Source organism: Sphaeramia orbicularis, chromosome 8 (assembly GCF_902148855.1).
Source record: "Sphaeramia orbicularis chromosome 8, fSphaOr1.1, whole genome shotgun sequence".
In the NCBI taxonomy this organism is placed as follows: domain Eukaryota; kingdom Metazoa; phylum Chordata; class Actinopteri; order Kurtiformes; family Apogonidae; genus Sphaeramia; species Sphaeramia orbicularis.
Genome location: NC_043964.1, coordinates 53978368 through 53991063, shown reverse-complemented (window position 1 = coordinate 53991063; position 12696 = coordinate 53978368). Strand labels below are relative to the sequence as shown.

The following is a 12696-nucleotide window of genomic DNA, read 5'->3' as shown; positions in this document are numbered from 1 at the left end:
CAAGGCCTTCTCTGCAGGCCTAAAAAACTATCTGAATCACAGACTGATGTTAATTCTGTTTTGTCCATGAATACTTCTTGGATAATTCTAAATGGTCTGTGTGCTTCCTTTCAGAGCTTTTCCTCTGGTTGTGCTGCTTCCACACATGCATTTTCATATTAAAGCCTTTAACCAATCACATTTCATCATTTGTTGCCAGGCAGGGTCACAGTCACAGAAATCTGACCGGAGGCCTTCACAGTCACTTCCACGTTCCCTCGAGCAAAACACAAGTGGAGATGAAACTGTGGCTTCAACCAATCAGATTTAGAGTTGGCGACACCAGGGCCCTCTAGCAGGCGTACGGTGATGTCAGCGTATTCACACCCTGTGATTGGATAGTCAGAGAGCGGACTAGCCAAAGCTAGCAAACTGCATCTGTAGTGAGCTGCACCGACACAAATACAGTTGTGTTGGTTTAACAGCTGTTTAGTCCAAACACAACGGCTGAAGGAGGAGAAGAAATGGATTTGGACGCAGATTTACTGTCAAAGCCATTTTCAAGACCGACTTTTCCAGAAAAGCTGGACATCGTTAAGAAAGGTTGGACAATTCCAAAGCTAGCAAGACAGTCACAACCAGGAAAAGGATTTGTCCGTCACTTTCACTGCACTAACTATGAGCGGTACCCCCAGTACCCGGTACCCCCGGTACCCACAGGGATAATCTGTAATACAAAGGAGTTGAACTGTTTTTGAGGAAAGAAAGGAGGGTTGCAATTCAACAGTTCTGTATACTGCATTTCTGCAGAACAAGATGGTTTTCAAACCATAAAATAGTTATTGGGGGGTGGACTGATTCAGACGGAGCACTACTGAAGGCCTAGGAGTGAAACGCACGGTCTGCCACTGTCGACAGTGGAATATTACCGCCCAAATGTGTGAAGGCGTGTGACGCAGAACACTAACCACAGCAGAGATGAGGAGATAAGAATGAGGCACAGACTGATGTTCAGATCAGAGATAGAGACAGTGAAGAGGATCCTGAGACCAGAGACCAGCAAGGGACTGGAAATGGACCACAGGCTGAGGATCATCTCTATGTCCTTCTGGGTGCAAGGTATGAGGCCTGGTGGACATGGTAACCATGGAGACGCTTCGTCTCTGTGGTTACAGACGGGTCAGGGCTGTGTTTGATATCAGTCACAGCGTGTGCTGATGGTCATGTGTCTGTCATGATGGAAATGAGGCTCAAACTGACTTTAGTTTAGGAGTTGGTTTAGTTGTGTTCTATGAACAAAGTGGTCGTTCAGTGTGTTTCTAATATTTCCCATATTTTTGTCTTTTTTGTCCATTTTCTAGAAGGTAATCTGGTAGATGTTCTCCCCACTATCCTTTCTAATAACACTATTTCATAAACTCCACACACCTTTCATTTCTGCTGAGTTTTTTCAACTAAATTCCTACAATAATCTCCTTTTTCTTTTCTTTTTTTTTTTTTTTTTACAGTTTCTGATTCTATTAGTGTGAGGTCCAGGGCGTCCCAGATGGACCGCCCACTACTGTTTGATAACCATTGAACCAGACCAGTTGAACACAAATATTCCACAGAACTGTAAAGGTCTAAATGCCATCTGAAACAGACTCAAAGCGAAACAACTACTGCGTCACAGATGGACAAAAAATGTCTATTTTTTTTTTTTTTTTTCCCAGAATTCCACAGTTCTCCAGTGAAGTTTCTCTGACATTTTCCTCCTCAAATGTATTCAGTGTAAACCTTAAACCCTCTATTTTACAACCCAATAATTGGTTATAGAGGAAAAAAAAAATATGATCAAACCTAAATTAGAAAGAGTTTAGACAAATGTCAGCGTCACAGATGGACAACAAAAGGAAATATCAAATTAAACATTTTTATTTCAATTATCAATATCATATACATTTATTTACAATATTTACAATATTTACAACATACAAATAATATTAACAATATATTCACATGTATTTTGCACAGATATATGCATTTATTAATTTAAACACTGTGTGTTTAGAATATGACATAAATAATATAACAGTCAAATATCAGTGTATTTGAATAAATGTAGTTTATTTATAGTTTATAAAATGAACCCAGAATGACGGCACTAAACTGGGTCACTGTACAAACATTCACATTCACTAAAATACTCACTATTTATTTCTATGTCTTATATTTAGATTCTTTTCTCCAGTGCTTGTGTTTGTTCTTTTTCCTCTTGTATATTTCTATTCTCCAGTCTTTCTTTGGGGGGGGGTCCTCCACACCAGGGGGTGGCTGTGGTTCCGTCTTGGGGTCTGCTCCTCCCTGGTGGGGTGGGGGTCCCTGCTGCCCACATGTCCTGGTGCACGCTCTCTCTCTCTCTCTCTCTCTCTCTCTCTCTCTCTCTCTCTCTCTCTCTCTCTCTCTCTCTCTCTCTCTCTCTCTCTCTCTCTGGTCAGAATGTAGCTCTAGGTTGGTGGGTGCTGGTGTCTGGAGGCGGAGCCTGCCCCCTGGTGTGGATGGCTCCCTGTGATAGCCCCGCCTCTTTGACTTCCTGCTTCTCCTGTGTTCAGTCTGTGTGTGTTTACGTGCACGTGTGTATGTTTGTGCATGTTTGTTTACGTGTATGTGTGTGCGTGTGTGTGTGTTTTTGCTTGTGTGTTTTTGTGCATGTGTGTTTACATGTATGTGTGTGTGTATGTGTACATGTATATGTGTCTGTGTGTGAGTGTGTGTTTTTGTGCAAGTGTGTTGAACTGTATGTGTGTAAATGTGTGTGTATGTCTGTCTGTGTACGTGTGTGTGTGTGTGTGTGTGTGTGTGTGTGTGTGTGTGTGTGTGTCCTAACATCCCCACACCTCCTCTTTTACTTCCTGTTCTCAGTCAGTCTTTTTCTGTGTTATTTGAACATATCAGCACTGGTAATATGGGTGGAGGTGTGTGTGTGAGTGTGTGTGTATGTTTGTGTGTGTGTGTGTGTACTACATCTATACAAATATATAAAACATATATATTACATAAATATCCATATTAATAAACAGATATACTACATCGATAGAAATATATAAAACATACTGTGTGTATGTAAGTATGTGTGTATGCACTGTATGTACGCACATATATATGTACCATATAAATATCCATATTAATAAACAGATATACTACATCTATACATATATAAAAAATACATGTATACTACATAAATATCAATATTAATAAACATACATACGACATCCATACAAATATATAAATTATACTGTATGTGTGTGTCTATGTGTGTATGTAGGAGAAGGGGTGGGATTAAATAAGTTCTACTTCCTCCCACTCCTTTTCAAATGTGTGAATGAAGTCAGACTTTGTTTTCATGTTTATTTATACGTTTTTGTTTTTTTTCTTACAGTCTGTTTTATTTCAAAGGACAAAGTAGGATTACTTTTGTTTTGTTGCACATCCGAAATAAATGGCTGTCCTCTTGCTCGCCACAGGGCGTGGTGGGACCGGGAAAGGTGTGTCTGTGTGTGTGTGTGTGCTGGTTTGTGGGGGGGGGGGGGGTGGGTCATGGTGAGGGTCCCAGCGGCTGGTGTTGCTTTGGGCTCCGGTTGGCGCTGGGGCTGTGTTCAGCTGCTGTGCCTCAGGGGGACTCACAGTGGTGCTGCTGATATTGTGTGTGGGGGGTGGGGTGTGTGTGTGTGTGTGTGTGTGTGTGTGTGTGTGTGTGTGTGTGTGTGTGTGTGTGTGTGTGTGTGTGTGGAGTGGGGTGGCGTTCTGGATGCGCGTGTTTGGTTTGTGGTGTTCGGCGGCTGCTGGTGTGCTGGTCCTTGGGGCCCTCTTTGTGGGTCCCTGGTCCTTGGAGGGGGTGTGGTTGTGGTTCCATGTGTGTGTTCTTCAGTCTCAGTCTCTTTCCTTGTTCTCTTTCTTTCCTCTGATGCAGTCACTCTGTCACAGCAGATTCATGTGAACAGCTGATGTTGGCTGGATTTGGTTCTGGTGTTATTTGGACAATTGTTGTTTATCATATTCTGTTCAGGTTTTCTTTTCTTATATTCAGCATTTAATAGGTCTTATTTATTTTATTGTCATTTTCTTTCTTTCTTTCTTTCTTTCTTTCTTTCTTTCTTTCTTTCTTTCTTTCTTTCTTTCTTTCTTTCTTTCTTTCTTTCTTTCTTTCTTTCTTTCTTTCTTTCTTTCTTTCTCTTCTGCCCAGTTTTACTCAGTTCTGGTTCTATTTATTGTTTCCATTATAATTATCTCCATGGTTCTTATTGTTGATATTGTTGATATTTTCTTGTGAGTCTTCGCCAACTTTTTCTTCCTTGTTCTCCCCCCTTCGCCCTTCACCCCTCCACCTTTAACCCTTACAGACCCAAACATCCACCTTTACAGCTTGAGTGATAGGAGACTCACAGGACAACAGCTGAAAGCACAGCTCAATAGTGGTCGTAGTAAACAAGTCTGAGTTTCAACTGTGAACAGAAGACTTCCAGTTGCAGGTTTGATCAGTCCATAACACCTTCTTCCAGTCTTCAGTAGTCCACTGGTGCTGTTTCATGGCCCAGGCCAGCCTCTTTTTCTAATTCTGAAGTCTCAGCAATGTCTTTTTTGCTGCAACTCCACCCATAAAAATCTGCAACTGGAAGTCTTCTCTTCACAGTTGAAACTGAGACTTGTTTACGACGACCACTATTGAGCTCCAAATATGGTCATATCTGATGACCATGAAAAGATGAAGAGCTGTATTTTACACCAATTATTGACATGGATTGATAGGATTAGTGGATCAACAGGAATTAAACAGTTTAGATCAGTAGATGGTTTAGGTTAAATGTGGACGTTTGGGTCTTTAAAGGTTTAAAAAAAGGAAAACTGTCTCCTCCAGTTCTATGCAGAACACTCACATCAGTAGTATCAGTCCTACAGCACAGGCCTAATATGATGTTCTACTCAGATGTTCACACTTTTTCTGTTCTATGGAGGTATCAAAAAAAAATTTCAACATAATTCGAGCAGAGTTTCAGATTGACTGTATTTACTTTTCACTGCTATGACAGGAGCTGTCACATTTTTTCTTCTTAAAATGAAACTCAAAACCATTCAGAAGAATTTTGACAGAAACACATATATTTAATTTCCTCATTCTTGTAGGATGTGTTTTGTCATTCATTGTCCACTGAGTGACAGCTGTCTATCATCACAGTAGAGATTATGGATACGGCAGCATGAGTCACTGTAGAGGAGCTGTTGTGGTCGATGGGCCAGTCTGATTGGATTAGATTTCATTTGAAAGAGTATAACATGGAAATTATATGTGGAACTGAAACACTAGGTCCAATCCCAGTTCACCCCTTGGCCCCTCCCCCTTAGCCCTACCCCTCCATTTTGTGCGTTCACGTGAAAGGATAGGGGTGTCCCGATTATTGATGAGTCGGAGGGGAGGTGCTAAGGCGGAGGGAGATTTTTCAGGACCACAGTACAAACACAGGGGTCTGAGAATTCTGGGTCAGATGGAGGTAAACACAGAAAACAGAGCAGCAGTGACCAAAGAAACACACACATGGACAGATTTACTTCAGAAACTAGAAAAGCACTCGGAGAGCGCAGACCTCCACCAAGGCAGATCTGCCCGACCCCGGATCACCACCAAAATGTAATCATTTGTTCCTTGTGCCAGTATCAACATTTCCTGAAGATTTCATGAAAATCCATCCATAACTTTTTCAGTTATCTTGCTTACAAACAAACAAACAAACAAACAAACAAACCCTGGCAAAAACATAACCTCCTTGGCAGAGGTAACAACTGAATCATTTAATTGTCTGTTTAACCCATTAAGACCCAAACCACCATCTACCAAAATCATCTACTGATATAAACTGTTTAATCCCTGATGATCAACTAATCCATGTCAATAATTGGTGTAAAATACAGTTCTTCGTCTTTTCATGGTCATCAGATATGACCCATTTGGACGTTCAGAAGCTCCGTAGTTACCGTGGAAACACAGTCATCTTCTAAAACATTGATTCACCAGTAAAATCCATGGAGTTGGATCAATGACAGTGGATGAACACACTGGGTTTATGTTCAATAAATGATATATTTTGCTGAAAAAGTAACTTTTTCTTCAGTTTTCTCTATTTTTCAAATAGTAATCCTCAACTTTACTCTGAGCTTTCATGAACATCTACATGATTAGTAAATTAAATGTCAGAAAATACCCGATTTTCACTGAAAAAAACACAAAATACAATAAATAATATTACAATAATTGGTGATAAACCACTTAAGGATGGTTAAATATGGAGAAAAATTCATTTGGGAACTGTCACAAATGTCACACTGGGTCCTTATGGGTTAATGTGGTTTCAGTGTGTTCTAGGTGTCATTTGTGCAGTTTGCAGTTAACAGACGTAAACAGACGTCCAAAGCCCATGGAACACAGACGGTTCCAGCTGCTGACCACATGGAGAACATCTGTTTATAGAAGCATCGATGACTGATGAAGGGTTGTCCCATTTCAGAGGGGAATGTTTCAACCACTACCCCTTACAGCTCCATTTCAAGGAGTAGTGCCAAGTGCAAGGGCTGAGGGGGAGGGGCCAAGGGGGAGGGGCCAAGGGGTGAACTGGAGTTGGGCCTAAATGTGTGTGAATATGACAGTAAAAACTGTAATAAATCATGTCATGTTTTGTTTTTTTTTTCTTTTTTCTAGTGTGTCTCCTCTTCACCTCATCCTTACCTGCTGCAGGTCAGTCCATTATCCTGTGTTCCATTTCAGTTCACACTGGGTCAAATATTTAATCTAATATTCTATGTATGTGATGTTTTGTATCTGATAGGAGTTCAGATCAGACTGGTTGGTCCTAGTTCTACTCGGTGCTCTGGTAGGGTTGAGGTCTTCCATGGTGGTACCTGGGGAACAGTCTGTGATGATGGATGGGACTTAAATGATGCTCAGGTGGTTTGTAGACAGATCAACTGTGGGACGGCAGTGAGTGCCCCAGGCTCCGCCCAGTTTGGTCCAGGTTCTGGTCCAATCTGGCTCGATGATGTGGTCTGTTCAGGAAATGAGAGTTCTCTGACTGAGTGTCCACACCCAGGATTTGAAAGAGAGGACTGTGGACATGGTGAGGACGCTGGTGTCATTTGTTCAGGTGAGAAATCCTTTTCCACTGTTGTCCATAAAGTTGGAATACAATACTTGGACCTTTCCTCATGAGATGCTTGTGCCGATGTGGTTGATTGTGAACAGATCAAGTGGAGCTGGGACTCAGTATGTGATCACCACCTGGTTAAAGATGATTAGTGACTGTATGAATAGGAACAAGAGGTTTTACTGGTTTCACATCTAGAATTTGTGTGGATGCTATGTGCCTCCTGTTCATATTCCAGGCGCCTGTTTCATAAAACTAGGATAAGGGATAAAGCCAGGATATGTTGGTTATCCTGGCTCAACTTATCCATGATCCGGTTTCACAAAAGCAGGATAGGGGAAAGCAGGATATGTTTTGACATAAGTTACCATGGAGATTTATTCTGTGGAGTTAGCCTGGTCCAGACCAGGCTAAGTTCAGGATTTATTTAATCTCATCCCTTATCTCAGTAACAGTCTCCACAAATGGAACCAATAGTTCTTCCACTGCCCATTAAACAATGGAATCACAGTATCTAGACCCACTGTCAGTACAGAAACATTTGTGATTATTAATTTCAGTAATTTTACATAAATGATGATTTTAGATGAGTTTGCAATCATTAGATCAGTTCAGTTCAATTGTGTTTATTCAGACATTTCAAACATTAGACATTTATGCAGATCCAATGTTTAAAAACTACAGAGTCTGTAAAGGAATAGGCTGAAGCCTAAGATCATCCCCCCCCCCCCCCGCCCCCCCATTCATTTCACCAAACAAAATGAAATAAAATAGATACCAGTGCCTTTAGCTTAGTAACAATAGAAACAACAACAAACTATACAATTCAATAGTTTGAGTGGAAAAATGAACATTCACATTCTTCATATATTTTCATGACATTTAAACCTAGTTTTAAACATAAATAGTGTTGGACAGTCTGTGAACTCAGGACTGAACTTGTTCCAAACATTTCCTCCAACACACAGACTAAATGTGTTCATATTTGTTCTAACAGAAGGTTTATTGAACACATGACTTCCTCTGAAATTAGAAATACTTTCCCATATTTTAATCAAGCTCTGAATATGAACAGGCAACTGATTTTTTATTTTGAACAGAAATTGTGTTGATTTAAAGTGGACTAAGTCACTAAACTTTAAACCTTTTAATTTAATCATAAACTGATGTGTGTGTGTTTCCTATAGGACACTGTATTGATCAGTGGTATTGGCCTTTTCTGAATAATACTGATTGGATTTGTATTAGTTCAGTCAGTATTCCCCCACACCTCCATGAACTACAACATAAACAACTGCACTTCTTTTGTATAGTTATTCCAAGGAATCTGATTACATTGACCCTTTCAGTCTGTGTATTATTTATACTTAGATAACTGACAGTTTCCCACAGACTATATATGTCATATAAATATAAATACACAAAAAGTAACATGATGTTCCTTTATTGAATAAGGATCAATCAAAGCAAGTAAAACCATCAGCTCCTTTAAAACTGAAGTCACACAGACTGTACAAGATAGAAAGAACAGAACCAAAACATATGAGAGAACAGAAGAATAAATACACATTTAAATGTAGAATACAGCCCACATGTCTGTACACTGAAAGAAATACACATCTGTACACTGAAAGAAATACACGTCTGTACACTGAAAGAAATGCAGGACAAATCCATAGGTAACAAATGAACAGACAAATGAATGGATGCAGTAGACTCCCTGCAACACAGTACACACAGTAAACACACAGTATATACACAGTATACATACAGTATAAATACAGTATACATACAGTTTATAACACAAACATCAAAACAGGCCAACTCAATTTAAATTGAATAACAAAAAAAGAAAAAACCCACAAATTCCTCTGCCCCTGCAGGACATATTTACCTTAAATCATGCACGTGAACTAAAATAATTGAACACATATTGGTCCCTGACCAGCTGACCACTGCGGTCATCAGGGAGGATGGCAGGATTGTCTCAGTCCATGTGTGATGCACTTTTTTTTGGGGGGGTGCTCCCTCCCTCAGGCCACATTGTGGAGGACAGCACAGGCCACAGTGATGTCACATGACCTCAAAGGGCGGAGCCTTAGGTGGTGCAGACAGTGAAAGCGTTCCTTCAGGAGGTCAAAGGTCATATGGATCCTGGTCCTTGTCCTGGTATGGGCATGACTGTAGGCCTGATGTGGTTCCTGGGGGTCTGAGTATGGTGTCAGGAGAAAAGGGTGGTAGGTAGACCCCCTGTCCCCCAGGTAGACCCCCTGTCCCCCAGGTAGACCCCCTGTCCCCCAGATAGACCCCCTGTCCCCCAGATAGACCCCCTGTCCCCCAGAAACACACCAGACAATTCACCTGTCAGCACAAAACCTCAGCATCACAACCTCATAACTCCAGTTCCATTCTGGACACAGATCTGATGTAAACAGTGGTTGTTAATAGTGGTTGTGTGGTTCACCATGTGATCAGCGCTGACAGATTCCAGAGGTCTGATAGACTCAGGAGTCGTGGACTGAACCAGAACCAGAACCAGAACCAGACCACTGAGACACAACACTGATGAGACAGTCAGCATGGACCATCTGAAATGATCAGATGAAGAATATGAAACCAAACACTGAACAGTGTTCATTAACCCATAAAGGCCCAGCACTACTGGAGTGTCAGTTCACTAATGATTTTACTCCATGTTGAACCTTTCTTCAGTGATTTTTCTCCATTCTGATATTATCTTCTGTAGTTTGTACTTTATCAGTCTAAATCAGATATTTTCCTATATTTAATTCACTGATCATGTAGATGTTCATTAAAGCTCAGATTACAGTTGATGGTTCTTCTATCAGAAATAGATCAAACTGAATAAACAGTGTCTTTTTCAGTCCAATCTGTCATTAACTGAACATAAACACAGTGTGTCCATCCACTGGCATTGATCCAACTGCATGGGTTTGGCTGGAGAATCAATGTTGGAGAAGATGACGGTGTTTCCATGGTAACTACGGAGCCTCTGAACATCCAAATGGGTCATATCTGATGACCATGAGAAGATGACAAACTGTATTTGACACCAATTATTGACATGTATTGATAGGATTAGTGGATCAACAGGGATTAAACAGTTTAGATCAGTAGATGGTTTTGGTTGGTGATAGATGTTTGGGTCTTTATGGGTTAATTAACAATATCATAAAGTCATAAATCATGATAAGATCAGATAAGATAAGTTTATTTATCCCAAAGGTAAATTCACTGAAGTCAGTGAGTTCATCTATTTATCAGTTCTTCAGTCTGATGCAGTTACATTTCCACAGTTTCCCTCACATCTGCAGTCACTTTAACTTACAATTACACAACTTCGTTTTCACAGATGTTAATTAACTCTTTGGTTGTAATTGTGATGGTTTCAGTGGAACAGTCAGTGTGTGTTTGTGCTCTCCTTCCTCATTCAGGTAGTCTGCAGTCCTTTACTTCTGTCTCTGGTTGTTTTTGTAACTGTGGTGGTGTTGTCTTTCTTTTTCATTCGCTCCTTTACTTCCTCGTTAGCCAAAATGAGGAGTTTTGCGTCCGACGGGGTAAAGTCCGCTGCTCTAGTTGCCATGGTGAATCGGTGAATCTGTGATCAGTGTCGGGGTCTATTTGAGGAAGCCGGGTGTGCGCACTTATCCAGGATGAGTTCCACCTGCTGATGAATCTGTGTCCGTTCATCCTGGCTTGGTCTGTGTGAAACCGATTAAGTCTGGACTCCCATGTTTTGGATTCGTTGAACGCGGCTTAGTCAGTTATCCTGGATGACGGAATCCTAGTTTTGTGAAACAGGCCCCAGGGGTGTCCAGTCCTGGTCCTCTAGAGCTTCTATCCTGCATGTTTTAAGCCTATCATCAAGCTCTGCAGAAGTCTGAGAACGACCGTCAGGTGTGCTGGAAGAGGGATCCATCTAAAACATGCAGGATAGTAGCTCTGGAGGACCAGGACTGGACACCCCTGGTCTACATCATAAAATTTTTTATTCAACTGGATTAATTTTTTATTTTTTTTGTTCAAACAACCTTAAAACAAGTTCAACTAATGAACAAATCTGTGTCCAAAAACAAAGGCAGACGTAGACACGAGAAAGGATATTTCATTGAGACAACACGACGTACGTTAACAGAAGAAGTTCTGTTTTTTCATTTGACATAAAAATTTAAGGCAGCCCTTTTACTCATATTTTTACGTTGAAACAAGAAGTTCTATTTCACAGTATGTGTGTGTTTCATTGTAATGTGAGTTGAGATTGGAAAATAATTGACTGTTTTACTGATGTTAATCAAACATTTTTAATTTAGGCTGTACTTGTTTGTTTTAATCAAAGACCTTTAAAGTGTTTGGTAAATATGTGTTTTCTGTTCCTAAAGATCACATCAGACTGGTTGGTCCTGGTTCTACTCGGTGCTCTGGTAGGGTTGAGGTCTTCCATGGTGGTACCTGGGGAACAGTCTGTGATGATGGATGGGACTTAAATGATGCTCAGGTGGTTTGTAGACAGCTGAACTGTGGGACGGCAGTGCGTGCCCTAGGCTCCGCCCACTTTGGTCGAGGTTCTGGTCCAATCTGGCTCGATGATGTGGCCTGTTCAGGAAGTGAGAGTTCTCTGACTGAGTGTCCACACCCAGGATTTGGAACAGAGGACTGTGGACACCGAGAGGACGCTGGTGTCATTTGTTCAGGTGAGAAATCCTTTTCCACTGTTGTCCATAAAGTTGGGTGTGGTTGCTGGTTCTTGGGGCCCTCTTTGTGGGTCCCTGGTCCTTGGAGGGGGTGTGGTTGTGGTTCCATGTCCGTGTTCTTCAGTCTCAGTCTCTTTCCTTGTTCTCTTTCTTTCCTCTGATGCAGTCACTCTGTCACAGCAGATTCATGTGAACAGCTGATGTTGGCTGGATTTGGTTCTGGTGTTATTTGGGCAGTTGTTGTTTATCATATTCTGTTCAGGTTTCCTTATATTCAGCATTTAATAGGTCTGATTACCTCCGCCAGGAGGTATTGTGATCACTTTGTTTTGTGTGTTTGTGTGTTTGTGTGTTTGTTTGTTTGTTTGTTAGAAAGATAACTCAAAGTTATGAACAGATTTTCATGAAATTTTCAGTAAATGTTGACACTGGCACAAGGAAAAACGATTACATTTTGGTCTTGATGGAGGAAGTGGCAGATCAGTCTTGGTGGAGGTCTGCGCTCTCCGAGTGCTCTTCTAGTTTCTAAAGTAAATCTGTCCATTTGTGTGTTTCTTTGGTCACTGCTGCTCTGTTTTCTGTGTTTACCTCCATCTGACCCATGAGTGGAACTGAATTATGGCAGATTTTATGTCAGAACACCCCTACTCCTTACACGTGAACACACAAAATGGAAGGGTAGGGCTAAGGGGGAGGGGCCAAGGGGTGAACTGGGATCGGGCCTCACTGTTTCAGTTCAACAGATAATGTTTTACATGTTATACTCCACCAAGACAGATCACCCCCCCCCCCCCCCCGTCACCCCCAGAATTAATCATTTCTTCCTTGTGCCAGTC

The 12696-nt window shown here is 41.1% G+C and overlaps 1 protein-coding gene across 1 annotated transcript in view; it reads left to right on the top strand.

The window, feature by feature from the left end:
• The window catches only part of LOC115424888 (deleted in malignant brain tumors 1 protein-like), an 88952-nt gene that overhangs the window by 73893 nt on the left and 2363 nt on the right, over positions 1-12696 (top strand). The window contains exon 10 of the mRNA XM_030142284.1: positions 11549-11860. Within this exon, the coding sequence (XP_029998144.1) occupies positions 11549-11860 (312 nt within the window). The remainder of the gene's footprint in view (positions 1-11548; positions 11861-12696) is intronic.